The sequence below is a fragment of the Ambystoma mexicanum genome, chromosome 14, assembly GCF_040938575.1.
Source record: "Ambystoma mexicanum isolate Mex_15411 chromosome 14, UKY_AmexF1_1, whole genome shotgun sequence".
Taxonomy (NCBI): Eukaryota; Metazoa; Chordata; class Amphibia; order Caudata; family Ambystomatidae; genus Ambystoma; species Ambystoma mexicanum.
This window is the reverse complement of record NC_090940.1, coordinates 558,133,725-558,148,975: the sequence shown is the minus strand read 5'-3', so window position 1 is coordinate 558,148,975 and position 15,251 is coordinate 558,133,725. Positions and strand designations below refer to the sequence as shown.

General features: G+C 47.5%; 1 protein-coding gene across 1 annotated transcript in view; it reads left to right on the top strand.

The window, feature by feature from the left end:
- Positions 1 to 12,944, top strand: part of ADCK1 (aarF domain containing kinase 1) — a 1,181,187-nt gene extending 1,168,243 nt beyond the window's left edge. The window contains exons 10-11 of the mRNA XM_069637911.1: positions 3,335 to 3,528; positions 6,236 to 12,944. Of these exons, the coding sequence (XP_069494012.1) occupies positions 3,335 to 3,528; positions 6,236 to 6,407 (366 nt within the window). The 3' untranslated portion in view covers positions 6,408 to 12,944. The remainder of the gene's footprint in view (positions 1 to 3,334; positions 3,529 to 6,235) is intronic.
- Positions 12,945 to 15,251: the final 2,307 nt, after the last annotated feature.

The following is a 15,251-nucleotide window of genomic DNA, read 5'->3' as shown; positions in this document are numbered from 1 at the left end:
AGGAAGGCATATGTTCATAGGAACGGCCAGACGTATTGTCCGCCGTGCCTGGCCTCAATATAACCCAGAGAAACATTGTGGGGAATACTAAACCCAATTTAGGATTCCAAGCCCCACCACCCCCTCCTATGTAGATACGTGTGTAAGTCTTACCCCAACACTGGAGTTCAAAGTATGTCCGCTTTTTCCTCCAGCAAACGTCCACCTTAATATATTGTCCATCGATCAGGGTCTGCCACTTTCCTTCAAATCTTGCTCCCCCCTTGCCTTTCGTCGATAAAGTTTTCCACTCCCACGGCTTCTTGTACCCTCTTTCTCCTCTCGATTGCTCCCCTCGGGTATCTGTGCTTTCTCCCTTTAAGTTCAAAATCAGTTCACCTTCTTCACTGGTCATAATCCTATGTTGGCGTCCTTCCCAAGAAAAGAGAAGGCCGGGCCCATCGGTCTCCTTTTTTGAAGCGTGGATTTTGTAAGGTCTTGGTATAACTGAATTTCCTCTCCATTGATTTGCACCTGACCCGCTGTCCTCGCCATCCTCAGGATCTGCTCTTTCTGACCATACAATGTTATTGCCACCAAGACATCCTTTGGGTGCAAGCCCGGTTCCACTACCCTTTGTGGGCCTACTCGATGTTTGCGGTCCCCCTGGACCAAATCTTCAGAGTTATTTGCCAAAATATCTGCAAAGAGATGCTGGACTGTACCCTTCAAATCCTTGTCCATCACTGACTCTGAGAGATTCTTTATCCTGATGTTCGACCTCTGTGTGCGATTTTCCAGGTCTTCACATTGGATCCCCAAGTAATGCGATAGGCAAGAGAGGTGTTCCAGAGCTGCATCACTCTTCTGCGTTACTTCTTCCTCCATATTTTGGACAACCTTTTCCAGAGTATCTGTCCTCTCTTCTAGCTTGGCCACGTCGATTTTAAGCTCCTGCACCAACTGCTTCATTTCCTCTTTCAAGGTCTCAAACTGGGTTTGAAAGGATGCCATAAACTGATCCTGAAATTCTTTGAACCAGCTCTGCATATCCTCTTCGCCTAGTGCCATTGCCCTTTCCTCCCCGGAGTCGATGAGCTTTGGCTGACACCCCGGCTTCTGGTCTGCAAGGAAGTCTCTGAACTCCACAACTTCTGAATACTCACCTCTTGTCTCCCCTGTGGGAGTCTTCTGGGCTGCTGGCACCGCCTTCCCCCTTGTTTTTGACATATTGGCACAACTGGGTTCTCCCTGGACTGACCGGCTAACAGATCCTGCACACTATTTCTTTACTGATACAGGGGCCCCTCCTTGTGGTTTCACCAACCTTTATTACCACCAGCCAGCCTAAGTACGTATTCTTGAAGATACCCAAATGCTGACTTCGCTCTAGTTGCTAATTTCCTGGGACTCACTTTGTACATGGCAACTTTATATAAACTAGTGGGAGGACCCTCCCCACGGTCTCCTCTGGGATCTCTAATTGCCAAGGGAGCCTTGTTTGCCCTCAGTATCTTTTTAGGGGCAGCAGGCCTCTTCTGGCACTTCTCCGGGCAAATTCACCACTGACAACCCACAGTATAGTAGGGTGGGCTCCTATTCCTTTCCCTCCTCTCCTACAGCCCCTCTGACTCACCGGACCTGCTTCCTGGAGTCCCTCTTCTGATCCTTCTTCTTTCCCTCCTCTCTGCGGTAGGGCGGAGGCCTCCCCTATTGCCACCCTTGCCTGCTCACTTCTCCTCTAACCACCGCGTGCCCAGGACCTGGGCGCTGCCTCGTAGCCACACTCCACCTCTGCTGAGTCGTGTACCTCTCCTCACCAACCATGCCCCGGGGAGATCTGCGCCGTTGCTCCTTCCTCACAACGCGTCGGTACTTCCTCATCCTCGCTGCAGGGCTTTGTCTGTCCCTCACTCTGCCGGCCGCTTCATATCACTTCTTGCGGCTGCCCAGCACAATGCTTTACCCGCTTGGCACTTTGTCTTTTCCTTCTCCTGACACGTCTGTGGTATAGAGTTTTCACCCTCCTTCACCACGTTGCTTTATTTTCGGCTTCAATTGCGGCCCAGTGGGGACAGAGCACGCCCTCCTCCACCTGCCGCCATCTTGGAATCATGTATTTCAAATCTAATGGGAGGGCGACGGTTATGATTACACCTGCTCTGTGGATTTGGAGGCATTTAGGGGAGGAAGGTTCACTGAGTGTGTTTTAGCGGATGCAGTGGAATACAGGGTCCTATTTCGATTAGTTGGATTTCGGTGCGAAGGTATAATTCCACCATACCTCTTAACTCACAGGCTTTGGGCGGGTGTCACCCGCCATGTTATCAGTTTACTCACCCGCCAAGCCCCTTAAATGCCCATACACTTCAATGTAATCTCACCCACCAAAATCGGCTATTTTCACCTGCCTGGGGGGGACACATAACATTGAGAGCCATGCTCCACTAATCCTAACCCTCAACAATTGGACAGACCATTTTCATGAGTAGAGGACCGCACACTCACGCCCAGTAACCAAACAACCCCCCACCCTTCTGACTACCCGTACTACCCCTTGGCAACACAGATCATATGCAGCCATGTTGTTAGCACTTTCTTACTCAGCGCTGAAAAGCAATGCAAATATGTTAAGTCATCTGGGAACAGCATGGGCAGAAGCTAGTGCAGACCAGATTGCGTCTTAATGCAACATTGTGACCAGCGTGATCTATTCCAACCTGAATGCGCTTATTCAGTCCAGTTTATTTTGTTGCATTCTGGGACTTGCTGTTATTTGCTACGCATTATAAAACCTAGACTTCAAATCCCAGAATGCAAAGGAAAAAAGCAAGACTGGAAAAGCATCTGCGGATTGTAAAGGAACATGTTAGCAACTATGGTGCAAGAGTCCTGCAGAAGGACACAAGCATTCCAGTCTGAGCAGTCGAAACAGGTGGAATCTGTCCTAGCTTGCACACGTCAATTTGTAGCTCCTGCACCGACTGCTTCATTTCCTATTTCAAGGTCTCAAACTGGGTTTGAAAGGATGCCATAAACTTATCCTGAAATTCTTTAAACCAGTTTTGCATATCATCTTTGCCCATTGTCCCTTCCTCCCTGGTCCCCGGAGTTGATGGGCTTTGACCGATAATTGATCATGAATAATGTAACCAGGATATTTAAATAGTGCTTGCTCCTGTACACTTGTGTCTTCTTAGTACTACCCAACATTTCACGCTTACTGTCTCAGATCAGTCTCTTCCTTTTGTTATAAAGTGGCTCTCAGACTCCCTCTCAATGAATGCCTCTCCTTTTCTCTCCTGCTCTCTCTCTCTCTCTCTCTCTCTCTCATTGCTCATCCCCTCATGCACAGGATGTTGAGATCCGGACAAATGCTGCAGCCTACCTACCTCAAATCAGCCAACTCCTGAACAACGTCCCCCGAGAAATGCTGCTCCTGCTAAAGACCAATGACCTCCTGAGAGGGATAGAGGCCACCCTGTGCAACCGGGCAAATGCCAGCTCCTTCATCTGCATGTCTCGCTGCTGCGTCCGCGCCGTGGCCAGGTAAGTGCCTGCCACTCACTGGGTAGAAGAGGTGTGGGCAGACCCGCCTCCCTTACTCTCATGATGTGTATCTCTCCATTCTCACTATGTCCTTCGCCGTGCCCTCCACGTCTGGTGTTAGCCTCGACATTTTCAAGGGCATGAAGGACAGTTCAAAAAGGTTTGTCAAGTTGGACCACGAGTGACCAGCCAATACCCAATGCCCTCCAAGTGCCAGCATGCCCACTATCAATTGTGCCTTTCTTTTGTGGACTATGACCTCAAGAGACCCTCAAACGATGTCTTTCTCGGTTTATAATGATAAAACCGAAATGAAAAATCTCGAAAACAAAAAGGTCGAAAAAAAGTCACATTTTTTTTATGCCGTTTTTTATTCAAAATGGGGGGTCCCCCCAACCCCCCTTTTTTTACCATTTTTTTTTAATCCCGGACCCCAAAATAAATATATAATTAAAAAAAGAGTAATTTGACTTTTTTTTTCGAGATTCTTTTTTCGGCCTTTTTGTTATTCGAGATTTTTGTTTCGAGATTTTGACCGACCACCGTCTTTTCCTCTGCTTCCAAGTGAAGCAAGCATATAGAGCTCAATATTGATATGCTATTGCTCTTCCATACTAGTTTCGAGGATATATATTCACATAGCGATGCTAATGAGCCAGGGAGCCATCTCAAAGCTGGCAGAGCAGCTACATCTTTGGTGTCATCCTGGGGCAGTAGAAGCTTCTGTCCGCTGGCGCTGGGGTTTGCTGCTGCCTGTTAATGCTTATTTGAACATTCTCTGCTCTCACAGGTGAGAGGTTTGACAGGCTCTCACAGTAACAACCCGTTTCCCCTATGGTCCCCTGCCTGAGCATCACTGCAGAGTGCTGCTTTCTGCCTGGAACTCCCTCAGTGGGCGGGGGCTTCAGGCCCCCAATCCGGTGGTTGTCTCTGCCACTATTCCTCTCACTGCGGCATCCTACCAGTGTTTTACCACGCTCGTCAAAGTGTACAAAATAAGAACTGGGGCACTGTGGCATCGCTGTGAGGGATGCGGGGCAAGGAGGTCCTCTAGTAAGTTCTCATTGCCTTTCTGTTGCTTATCTCCATTCATTGGGACAATTTCTCGGGTGGGCTGTGAGGGGGACACAGATATTTCTTCAGGATAGTGCACTCTCTCCGATGTGTTTTCTCCTAGTTAGGGTTTATCACAAGTGAAATGAAAAACATGTACCTTCCCCTGTTCACTCCTCAACTTTCACCCTCATACCTGTCCTTCAATGCTCAGAGCTAGATACAAATATGTTGAGTTCACATGACACTTAAAATCAGTAGCCTCTTCATACAACATTTTAATGCCTTAACTGACCTATAACCGGCTAGTTCTGACCAATGGATGGCAAAGGAAATTTAAGAGAAAAAAAGAGTCTGCTTCTTTCCAAGCAATAGCAGTGTTTCATGCAGGAAAGCATGCTGAAATGCCATTCACTGGTATGGCCTAGACCGGATCAAAACAGGGAGATTGTGAAGAATGTATAGGACAGAATCCATCTGCTGTGGATCACCCGGAGACAGATTAGCAGCAGCAAAATTAGTTGCAGCAGGAACTTAACTGTTTATATTCCAAAGGAAAGTAAACAGAAAATAAGGAGGGAGTTAGTGGTACAGTCTTGTGTTAAGTTTTTTTATTAAGTTTGTAATTAATAAATACAGAATACAATAATCAGCAGTTGACAACCATTATAAGATTTACCAATTAAATGATCCAATATAAATGTACAGTCTTAATGTATTCATTACACATCAAAGCTTTTGTCTAAATTCTCTTTCTTTCCTCTTACGATGCAAATCTCACTGCCATTTTTGTGTCTTGCAGTGGAATTTTCTTATTGTATTTGTTTATTGCATTGGGCATTTGTTAGGCGCTTGTACAGCTAGATAGTGTTTGGAAGCGCCACTCTTTCTTAGGCCATACATTGTCTACTTCTCATCCCACTCGTGGTATATCCTCCACCTCCTTTCATCCCTCCTAGTTTTCTAAAACACATTTTCTCCCCATCTTCACTCATCTGGTCTTTCTCCGTGCCTTCCTTCCCTTCGCCCCTTTCATAATCTTTCCCTCTCCCTCTTCCACTTTTTTGAGTGGTCCCCTTTGTTTAAGTTCTGCCTCCTTTATCACCGGTCTCTTCCGATCCTTTTATCTGGACACTGAGAAGGTTTTTCTTCTGTAGGAAGGAAGGAAACAGAAGACAGACTTTCTCTATCTACATCCCCCAGAGCCTGGAACCTGCTCCCTGATAACACCATACTCGACCCTTGACGTCTACATTTCAGGAAGGAGCACAAGTCTTTCCGTTTCAAGCCATGGCTCCTTCCTAGCACCTAGGTCTCAAACCTTCCACCACCCACTTAACAAGTGACTGGGTGATCTGAACCCCTGTTTAGACCCCTTCCTGCCAGGTTTTCCACGATGTGTGGGTAGCGCCCTTCCCCCTAGTATCTCTGCTTCCATCAACGTGTCCTTCTCCTTATGACTTGCAAAGTGTTCTGTTGCTTCCCGAAGTTAGGTCCACGTTCAATAAACGCTCTAATAATTATTATTATTATAATAACCGGGCATGTTTCTATCCTCTTTTACGTTTTCTCTGTTTCCTCTTCCTGCATTTTGTTTGATGCCATTGTACTTTACTCCTCATGCTTTTTAACTCCTTTCTCCACTTTCTCATAGGTATCGAAGGAGCAAGGCCACCTCTTTCTTGGGCCGGGCATACATTTCGTTCTCGGAAGCTGTAAGCCTCTCTGAGCTGAGCCTGTACGAACTCTTCCTGTGGGTCCGAGGGACGTGGCTGGCCAATAGGATCCTGGCTCTGCTGGGTGGCATCCACCCATCTTTTTACTGATGCCCTTTGACTCCTCCTGTGGTCTCGCGTGGCACGAATCACTCAAGGATACCCGGTCAATCCTAGGACTGCAGATGTTGGGCACAGTGAATGTTACAGTGATGCCTTTTGTGATGTTTATTTGCCAGGTCCATATGAAGGCCGAGGTAGAGGTCCTGGTCCAGAGCGGATCCGAGAAAGTCGGGTTGGAGTCATGTCCTGTTCAGCATTAGCGAACCCCTCTAATGTCACCGTTCCACACCCTCCACCCCACTCCCCCACTCCACGGGAAACACCCAACATGCTCTCTGGTAACCAAAACAGAGACATCTATACTGGAGACAAATGGCCATTGATACCCATAACAGAGGGCCTTACTTGAGGATTAATACACACTTCGGGTCTGGGGGCAGGGCAGAAAATGTCAAGCAGCTCAGAAAGTCGTGAGGTGGTCCACAGCCTCCACGTAACAAAGAACCGAAAGAGGCAGAGACTTAGTGAGCAGAGGCGTGCCTGCGGAGCCGGAGGCACGCCTGCGGAGCCAGAGGCACACTTAGTTTAGGTGTAGAGATTGGGTTCAATGTTACTCTGTCATCCAATAATCTGCTGAATGCCACCTTGGTGGCACTGCTGCCCATCTGTGGGTAGCGAATGGGTTGTGTCGCTGGTGAAAGAAACATGGGACATTTTCCCATCCCCTTTCCCCAGCACACCTACTTAACTAGCAGACTGCACTTGGTGTGCCCCTCTTTAGGAGCTCCTAATAGCCTGAAATGAGGCTGCCCCCGCAGCCTTCTCTGCTCATTGCACTGAGCAGGCATGTTTCTGGAAGGAGGCAGTCTCAGGGCACTGCAGGCCACTTTTTGTGACCACATGTATTGAGAAAGCACACTGTCCCAGGAGGTGGTGCCCTCCATGGTCTCGGGAGGTATTCTGAAAGGATCCAGTCCCAGGATACTGCCGTCCCCTCTTGGTCATCGCATGTATCCTGGTTGTAGATGCTCCCAGCAGGCGATGCCCTCAGTTGAAGGTATCCTGGAAGGAGGAGGCTAAGCCCGGCTCTGCTGCCCTCTTTCTTTGTGATCACATGTTTCCTGGATGGAGAATGCCCCAGGGAAGGTATCCCGGGAGGGGGAGGCTGAGCCCTGATCTGCTGCCTTCTTTCTTTGTGATCACATGTTTCCTGGATGGAGAATGCCCCAGGGAAGGTATCCCGGGAGGGGGAGGTTGAGCCCTGATCTGCTGCCCTCTTTCTTTGTGATCACATGTTTTCTGGATGGAGAATGCCCCAGGGAAGGTATCCCGGGAGGGGGAGGCTGAGCCCTGATCTGCTGCCCTCTTTCTTTGTGATCACATGTTTCCTGGATGGAGAATGCCCCAGGGAAGGTATCCTTGGAGGGGGAGGCTGAGCCCTGATCTGCTGCCCTCTTTCTTTGTGATCACATGTTTCCTGGATGGAGAATGCCCCAGGGAAGGTATCCCGGGAGGGGGAGGCTGAGCCCTGATCTGCTGCCCTCTTTCTTTGTGATCACATGTTTCCTGGATGGAGAATGCCCTAGGGAAGTTATCCTGGAAACACGATGATCCCTGGGCCTGCTCACCTCATTTTGAACAGCGTGTATCGCCTTCCCCCATGATAGAGAGCACCAGGAGTCTTAGGTGCTAGGTTGCCAGTTGCAGGGGCGGTGCCATCTGAACATGCCAAGTGCTACCCTATACCTCAAGGCATCACATCACATCACCTAGTGTGGAAAGTCATCCTCACATTGGCCCTGGACAGGATGCTGCTCCCCACACTGTAACCACCAGGAATCTGGACAGGCGCGTTGCCATGGGACTGCGCCCTCTGAACAGCGTGTGCTCTTGGCAGGGCTGTTGGTTCACTTCGAGATGTATGATTTCGAACATGTTAACTAGTTAAGAGGTTCAGTTGGAGATGGTGCCATTGTTTTTTCCTTTCCTTACCAAGTCCCCCTCTTGGTTTCCTGGGCCTCTCCTCTTGCAAACACATGCTCTTTGCTCATCCCCTCCCACTGATTATCTGGAAGTTCAAGCCTGCCAGAGGACCAAAGGCTTCGCTAGAATGCACCCCTATCTCTGCTTTGTTCCCGACAGGGGGTAGATCACGTCATCCTGCGACTGATGCTGTGTGTGCTTACAGGTGACAGCTGGGGTAGTTACTCATCTACTCATAGTTACTTAGTGGAGTTCTCTATGTAATGGGTGGAGTGACTGTCTTCTGTGGCCTGCTTTACAAAGTTTATCACTGAGGTTCGGTGTCTCCAGAGTATTATAGTGGCTTACTACATCTTATAACTAAGGTGGTTGTCTCGTTAAAGTGTAATAGTGTTCCAGTGCATGTGGTGCTTAAAAGTGTTGTCTCTTCCAATGGATGTAGTGTCCCCGTAACATTACCCCTACACAGGTGATTACTGAACGGGAGCTTTTCTCTCTGTGATCTCTCTGTGATTATGTGTAGACTTCCCTGTAAGGGCTGGAGTTTACTCGTTTGTGGTTTCAGTTCTCAGCTCCACTGTACCTTCAGGAGGGACCTTTTTTGCAATAAAAACAAATAATCATAACCAGGGGTGTTGCTATGTCTGGAAAGGACCCGGGGCTATGCTGATGGCTGGACTGTCGGGACTGGAGGCTAGCTAGCCCTTTGGTAGTAGCTCCTGAGATTCTATCCGGGGCTACAACCAAAAGATCAGGGGCTATAGCCCCCTTAGGCACCCCCCTAGCAACGCCTCTGATCATAACAATTATTATACCCCTTGGCCAATGTCCAGGTTATATGAGCTGATATAGCTTGAAAAAATCATTAAAGCCCGGAAAGCAGCCAATGAGGGAAGCCTAACCATTCCCGCCGGTTCGCAGTGCTGGCAGCGCGCATGTCAGCGCAGCGCTCCCTCTCATCACTGGAGCACCATGCTGACATCCATTCTGTGAGCTCTGGACTCCACCCCTCTCCACCCACTCTTTGCCTTTTATGGGAGGGGGCAGAGGCCTCCTGTCAGCGCTGTTCTTCTCCTCGCCTGCACCGCACTTGATAGACGCGGCCTGGGCACAGGAACTAACTGCCCATTCCAACCTCGATTCTTACCGGGTTAGGGTAGGGGTTGGCCATTTGTCCCCTTGCTGCTTGCTTTCTTCTATGGACCATACCTGTCAGTCGCGATCCGGCTAAATTCTAAGCCCTGTGCCTCATCAGGTTTGGATGTGATTGCTGTGAACTCGCTGTGCTCAGGCCTTTAACTCGGTTTTCAGGGCTCATAACCCCTGGTACGGCACTTCAGGCTACGTCTATAACGCTTAATTAAAGGCTTAATTATACCTTATAAGGGGCCCAATGGACAGGCCTACTCCACACACGGTTTCACAGTAATGCCAGGCCTGGGTCCCAGGGCAAGCAGTGATCAAAATCATCCTATACAGGGGGGTTCTTTCTATTACAGTTGTGGGTGTCACTTTTGGACACTCGACCCAGGTTAATCTCAAACTATGCAGTCTTTACATATTGTTCAGCCTCGCTTTCTGCCATGATGCCATTGTCATGCTAGTGGTTGGCAAAAAGGGACCCAGCGCATATCTCCTGACCCCTTATCTGATTGCTTTCAAGGAAACAATGGAAAAACTGGCTTGAGCACCAAACCGAAAATGGCCATTTTTACCCAACATTCGTCTGTTGGGTCGCCATTTTCTAGGTTGCCCCAATGGCTGTTCCTCGTGGTTCTGCATCTTTAGCTCACAACTCGAATTCCTACTAGTCCAAAAGTTCAAATGTGTACATCAAGTCATCTCTGATCCAAGAAATAGCCTTTTCCTCCTAAAATATATCCGGAATGACAATTCTCAGTGGCATTTTATTTAAGCCATCTGGACTTCTGCAACAGCCTCTACTTGGGCCTTGCTGCACATCCTCCTAGTTGACTTGAATGGTTATAATGTCGCCGCCCAGTTCCTTTCCCATGCAGATCATCCAGGCCACAACACACTATTCCTTGAACAAATCACTCCATTATGCTTCCTGACATACACTCCATTTATCACCCACTTGCCTACTGGTTGACTCACATGGTCACCCGTGTCTGGATTGGACCTTCTCACTGCAACTATCTCCCACTCTCAGAGACTGAGCATATCCATTGCAACAGAGCCTTTAAGCAGTGCTCCATGGCGAGATATCGGCCATCTCACACCAGGGTATGACATTCTGTGGTCGGCCCGATGCCACCCACTGGTACTTTATCCATAGCTATGTAGCATACCAAGACTTATGCCATTACAAAAAACATTACCAATGGTATCGGCAATGCATAGTGCACAAATGCATATAGAGTATCATGTGTCCTGTTGCATTATTTCACCCATATGCCTGTATATATCCAGAACAGTGGCTTAGTTGAATGTTCCAGGGCAACTGGATCACCAGGGGTAACATAGGGGTATTTGCCAACATATACACCAATTATATGTGTATGTCCACAATCCCAGATGTAGATACTGAAGTTGTTGTCCCATTAGGAGTATATGCATAGGTTGTGTCGCTCGGGAACATAAATGCTACTCCCATGTCATCGGTATCATTGCAGGTTGCAGCACAAGTTGCCTTCTATGCAGAGTTAGATTGTATTGGGCATTGACTGCAGCTCCGAGTCTCCGCTCAAGTATTCAGTGTTCTGGGACCTTAATCGCAAAACATTCCCTCCCTTCCTGTGTTTGCAGCATCTAGTTCCCATTCCTCTTGTCTTCAGCTCGCTCATTGTCTTTCCCCCAGCAGAGTAAGGTCTGGATAACCACTGTAAGGAGAAGGCTAGGCACTCGGATAGTACTACTCTTATAAAGGCAGATTAATGTAACATCACATTGTATGAAGGGCCCGTGTTCCCAGTGAAGTCTCGGGGCCTCTCACATTTGCTGTACATTCCTTCTCATGTTGCTCCATGCTCATTGGGTTTACTCTTCATAGAATGGTGATAGGTGACACATTTGCATTAGAAGATGTGTTTCTGCTTTGTTTCTGAAATGGCTGAGCAGATGTTTACCATTGCTCTTCAGAGAACTAGTTGAAAGCAATATTTTGGTGTCATCAAACTTGAGTGAACTTTGGTGAAGCTAAATTTGTAAACCAGGCACCAAACAATGTCCTGTGGGGATTAACCCCAAAAGGCAAATTTGTTCTCCCTGCCTGGAAATCTAGAAATCCTCTGTTGCCCTGTGTGGTCCAATCATCTGCAGGAACCTGTGTTTTACAGAGTTCCCACCATGGCACAGCCCCCTTAAAAGTACAAGGTTACTGAGTGGAAACCTGATAACGGTTTTCCGGTGGCAGCCCACGATAGCAAATCAGAGAAGTCCTCCCCACAAATAAATATGGAAGGAAAGTCTTTTTATGGGTATTTACTCTATGCGTCCTCGGCACGCCTCATCACCCTCAGCTGCCGCGCATTGCATGTACCAGACTCTATTTAACACTCCATGTTCTCACACACGTTTGCACACTCCATACCCACACCTCCTCCCTTGCACATACTTAACCTGGGATAGGCAGGGATATCTGGCTCGCTGTAGGAGGACACTCATTAGAAGTACACAATGGTCTCAGAGCCCCTTTCGCAATCTGAGTAACCCAAAGAATATCTCCCTTAGTGTTCGGCTCCAGAAGGAGAACATAATGAAGGGAACACATGATAAGGAAGTCAACAGTTCAACCAAGGATCAGCCAATCGGTGCCTGTAGCTGGCCTAAGAAGCGACCTGGAGAGAGTGCACAGTATATGTCATTGCTGGGTGGAAGGTGTACAGGAAGTATTCTTTTTAAATACAGTAATGCAGGAAATGGGGTAAGGGATGGAGAGGTGAAATCATGCTGCACTCTTGAGCAGGGGCCGGCACCATAGTCATTGATGATTAATCATGGGCATCGCAGTCCAAAACATCTGGCGACCTGCAGGTTAGAAACCCCTCCTCTAGAGAGACAGGTGCATAGTTGGTGATATGTGCAAGGCAAGAACTATCCTGGTGAAACACTGGCTGCTGAGCAAAAGTAGCTCACAAGTGAATGTTCTGTTTCTTGAAGATTTACGATGCAAAACAACGTGAAATTGGTAGAGGGTGGTTGCTAGAGCAAACACAGACCTTGTGTTTAGGGAGCAAGCAAATCAGTGGTAACATAACAACAGGGCGTTCCCCGTGTCTGAATCCTTCCCTCCCAGCAGAGGATAGCGGATGGTTGACTGCACGTGGGCCAAGCAGTCGCTCATCTATTGGTGAAGTGGGGATGGGCACAGCTACACAGGGGGATACAGGCTGCACACAATAGTGCAACCCTAGCCCCCTAGGTGTGTGCACCTTTGAGTTGCCAAATGGTTTCAGAATTCTGGTTGCGGATTCCGAAAGTCATAGTTCTAAAGAAATAATGATGTTTGTTTTATGAAATGTAATACTTTTGTAGTCCTTGCATAATTTGTCATGAAAATAATGTTGATCTGTCTTTGAATTTGAAAGACTGACCATGGAGGTGAACAGAGAAACATTAAATCAATATTTATTAAGGAAATGTGGTTTCATCAATGTACACAATGACTCAAAGTCCATACATAAAGCAGACACCCTGTACAGGAATAAAAACACTAAAATAAGTAAAAATAACTTTAAAAGATTTAAATTTTAGATCGCTCACCCTGCAACATCAGCAGCAAGCGTGGACTGTAACTTTCCCCTTGTCGTAACCTGACTTCAGTAAAACCTGGACACACTGCGCCCATGACCTCATCCTCGCCAGACATTGGGCCACTGTGAATACCCATGCTGCGTCCTACAGTGTTAAAGAAAGTCCTCACCTACACTCTTCTGGATAGCGACGGAAAACAGCAGTTTTCCAAAACCTTCCGAGGCAAGGCGCCCACCACTAATGGAAATGGAAGCTGGACAAGCATGAGTTGGGTCTATAGTCTTCTGAATCTTAGGTCTTAGGTCTGACCCCATCTACCAGGACACAACCTTTCCTATAAATGTTGATCACTATTGGGCTACCAGATAGGGCTTTGAGAACTTTGTCAAGATTTACAGAGCATGCTTTCTGTTTTATGGGCAAGATGGCCATCTCTCTTAATTCTAGCGCAGGAGTATTAAAATGGCGGGGTATGCCATGAATTGAAAATAGGGCACACTTCCCACACGGTATCTATAGGGGATGGCTGTAAGAGGCCCCACATGTATGGAATGGTTATTAAGAGCAGGCCTGCCAATGTTGAATATGTTCCCTCCGACTCGCACCACACCACCAATTTCATGAGACCTTATTTCTAAATTCAGCCATCGGATCTACTGGAATGGTGACTGATTGGGCATATGGCGGGACCGGAAAGAGCAATCATACACTCAGAGCCACCTTTACCTCACCAACCATGTTCTTCGTTCTCCAAGTAGAATGTCTTCTACTTACGTTCCACAACTCGGGCAATGTTCTCCATTGACACTGGTAGAACTTTGGCTCCTTCTTGCCATTGCTTTTTTTCAAATCGCAGTTCATGCATTTTGTGGCTTGTGGACCGTCTTCTGCGACTACCACATTAGGATCCTATGCAGAGTTTACAATTGTCTAATACCACTCCTGGGATGCCATTTATTGTTTAAGGTCTAGCACAAATACTACACCCCCTATGCCAACCATCTCTCAGGGATAATGTCACCGGGTTTGTTTTCTTCCTTCTTTGCCCTATAATTTAGGAAGCTTATGTGTGCTGGCATCCTGTCATTCAGTAACCCTACTCCCTTATTATTGGATACAGTTACCATTCCCAGCATTCACTGGCTTGTTTCCATAGCTTATTCTCTCAGGGACGTCATTTGGGGGCCGCCAGAGGTCGCAAGTGTGGTCTCCCCTGCGACCTCTAAAAAAAATGTTAAACATTTTTTTTCCTGAGCTGCAGCCAGCACCATGTGGCTCTTTAATTCTGGAGTGGCTAGCTTTCTTGTTCAGGCCCCCTAAAAAAGAAGAAAAATAAGAACATGAGGGCCACAAGTCACTTTCAGCACTGAACCTAAATAAGAAAGAATAGGAATGCCAAAAAATGTGTCTTTCTGGAATTCTATACAATAATTGCTAGACTGATTAAAGGATTATTTCAGGCACACTTCAGGGGGTGAGTCACTGATTTAATCTGTTCTCAAACGCCTCAACTCCTTCTGAGATCGATAAATGGGTACCAATACAGGTTGGGTGATATTGGGTGTATATTTCTTCTATGTAAAGCGCTTACGCTTAAGTGCTATATAATAACACATCATTGGGCCTGATTACACGGACGGCGGTAAGGGTTAACGGTCACCGTTAACCCTTACCGCCTTACTACGAGGTCCCTTTGTGGGTTGGAGACTTTAACGCCTGCTTTTTGCAGGCGTTAAAAACCAACCCGCAAAGGGACCAGGGAGCTAATTACGGTACTGCAATTTGCGGTGTCGTAATTAGCACCTTCCCCATTCCCATTATGCCCTATGGGGCAAAAATGGGAATGGGGAAGGGCAATGGGGAAGGGGGAATTACCGCCCCACCAACCTTGGAATAGGGCGGTAATTCCCCTTTCCTCCAAGGCGGTGCCGGTATTTTACCGGCATGGACCAAGGTGCTAATAGCACCTTGGTTCACCGCCGTCCGTGTAATGAGGCCCATTATCATTTGGTCATGGACATCTGCTTGCAATCACAGTCATTTGGTAATATGGGCCTATACACACTGATCTTAACGATACATATGGCGATCCATTCAGGTATGAAGGGTACATCACATTATAGTGATATCGTAACCATAGTTTTCGTAGTGTACAATGCTATGTGATGCCACTTCCTGTTTTGTCAATGGGGG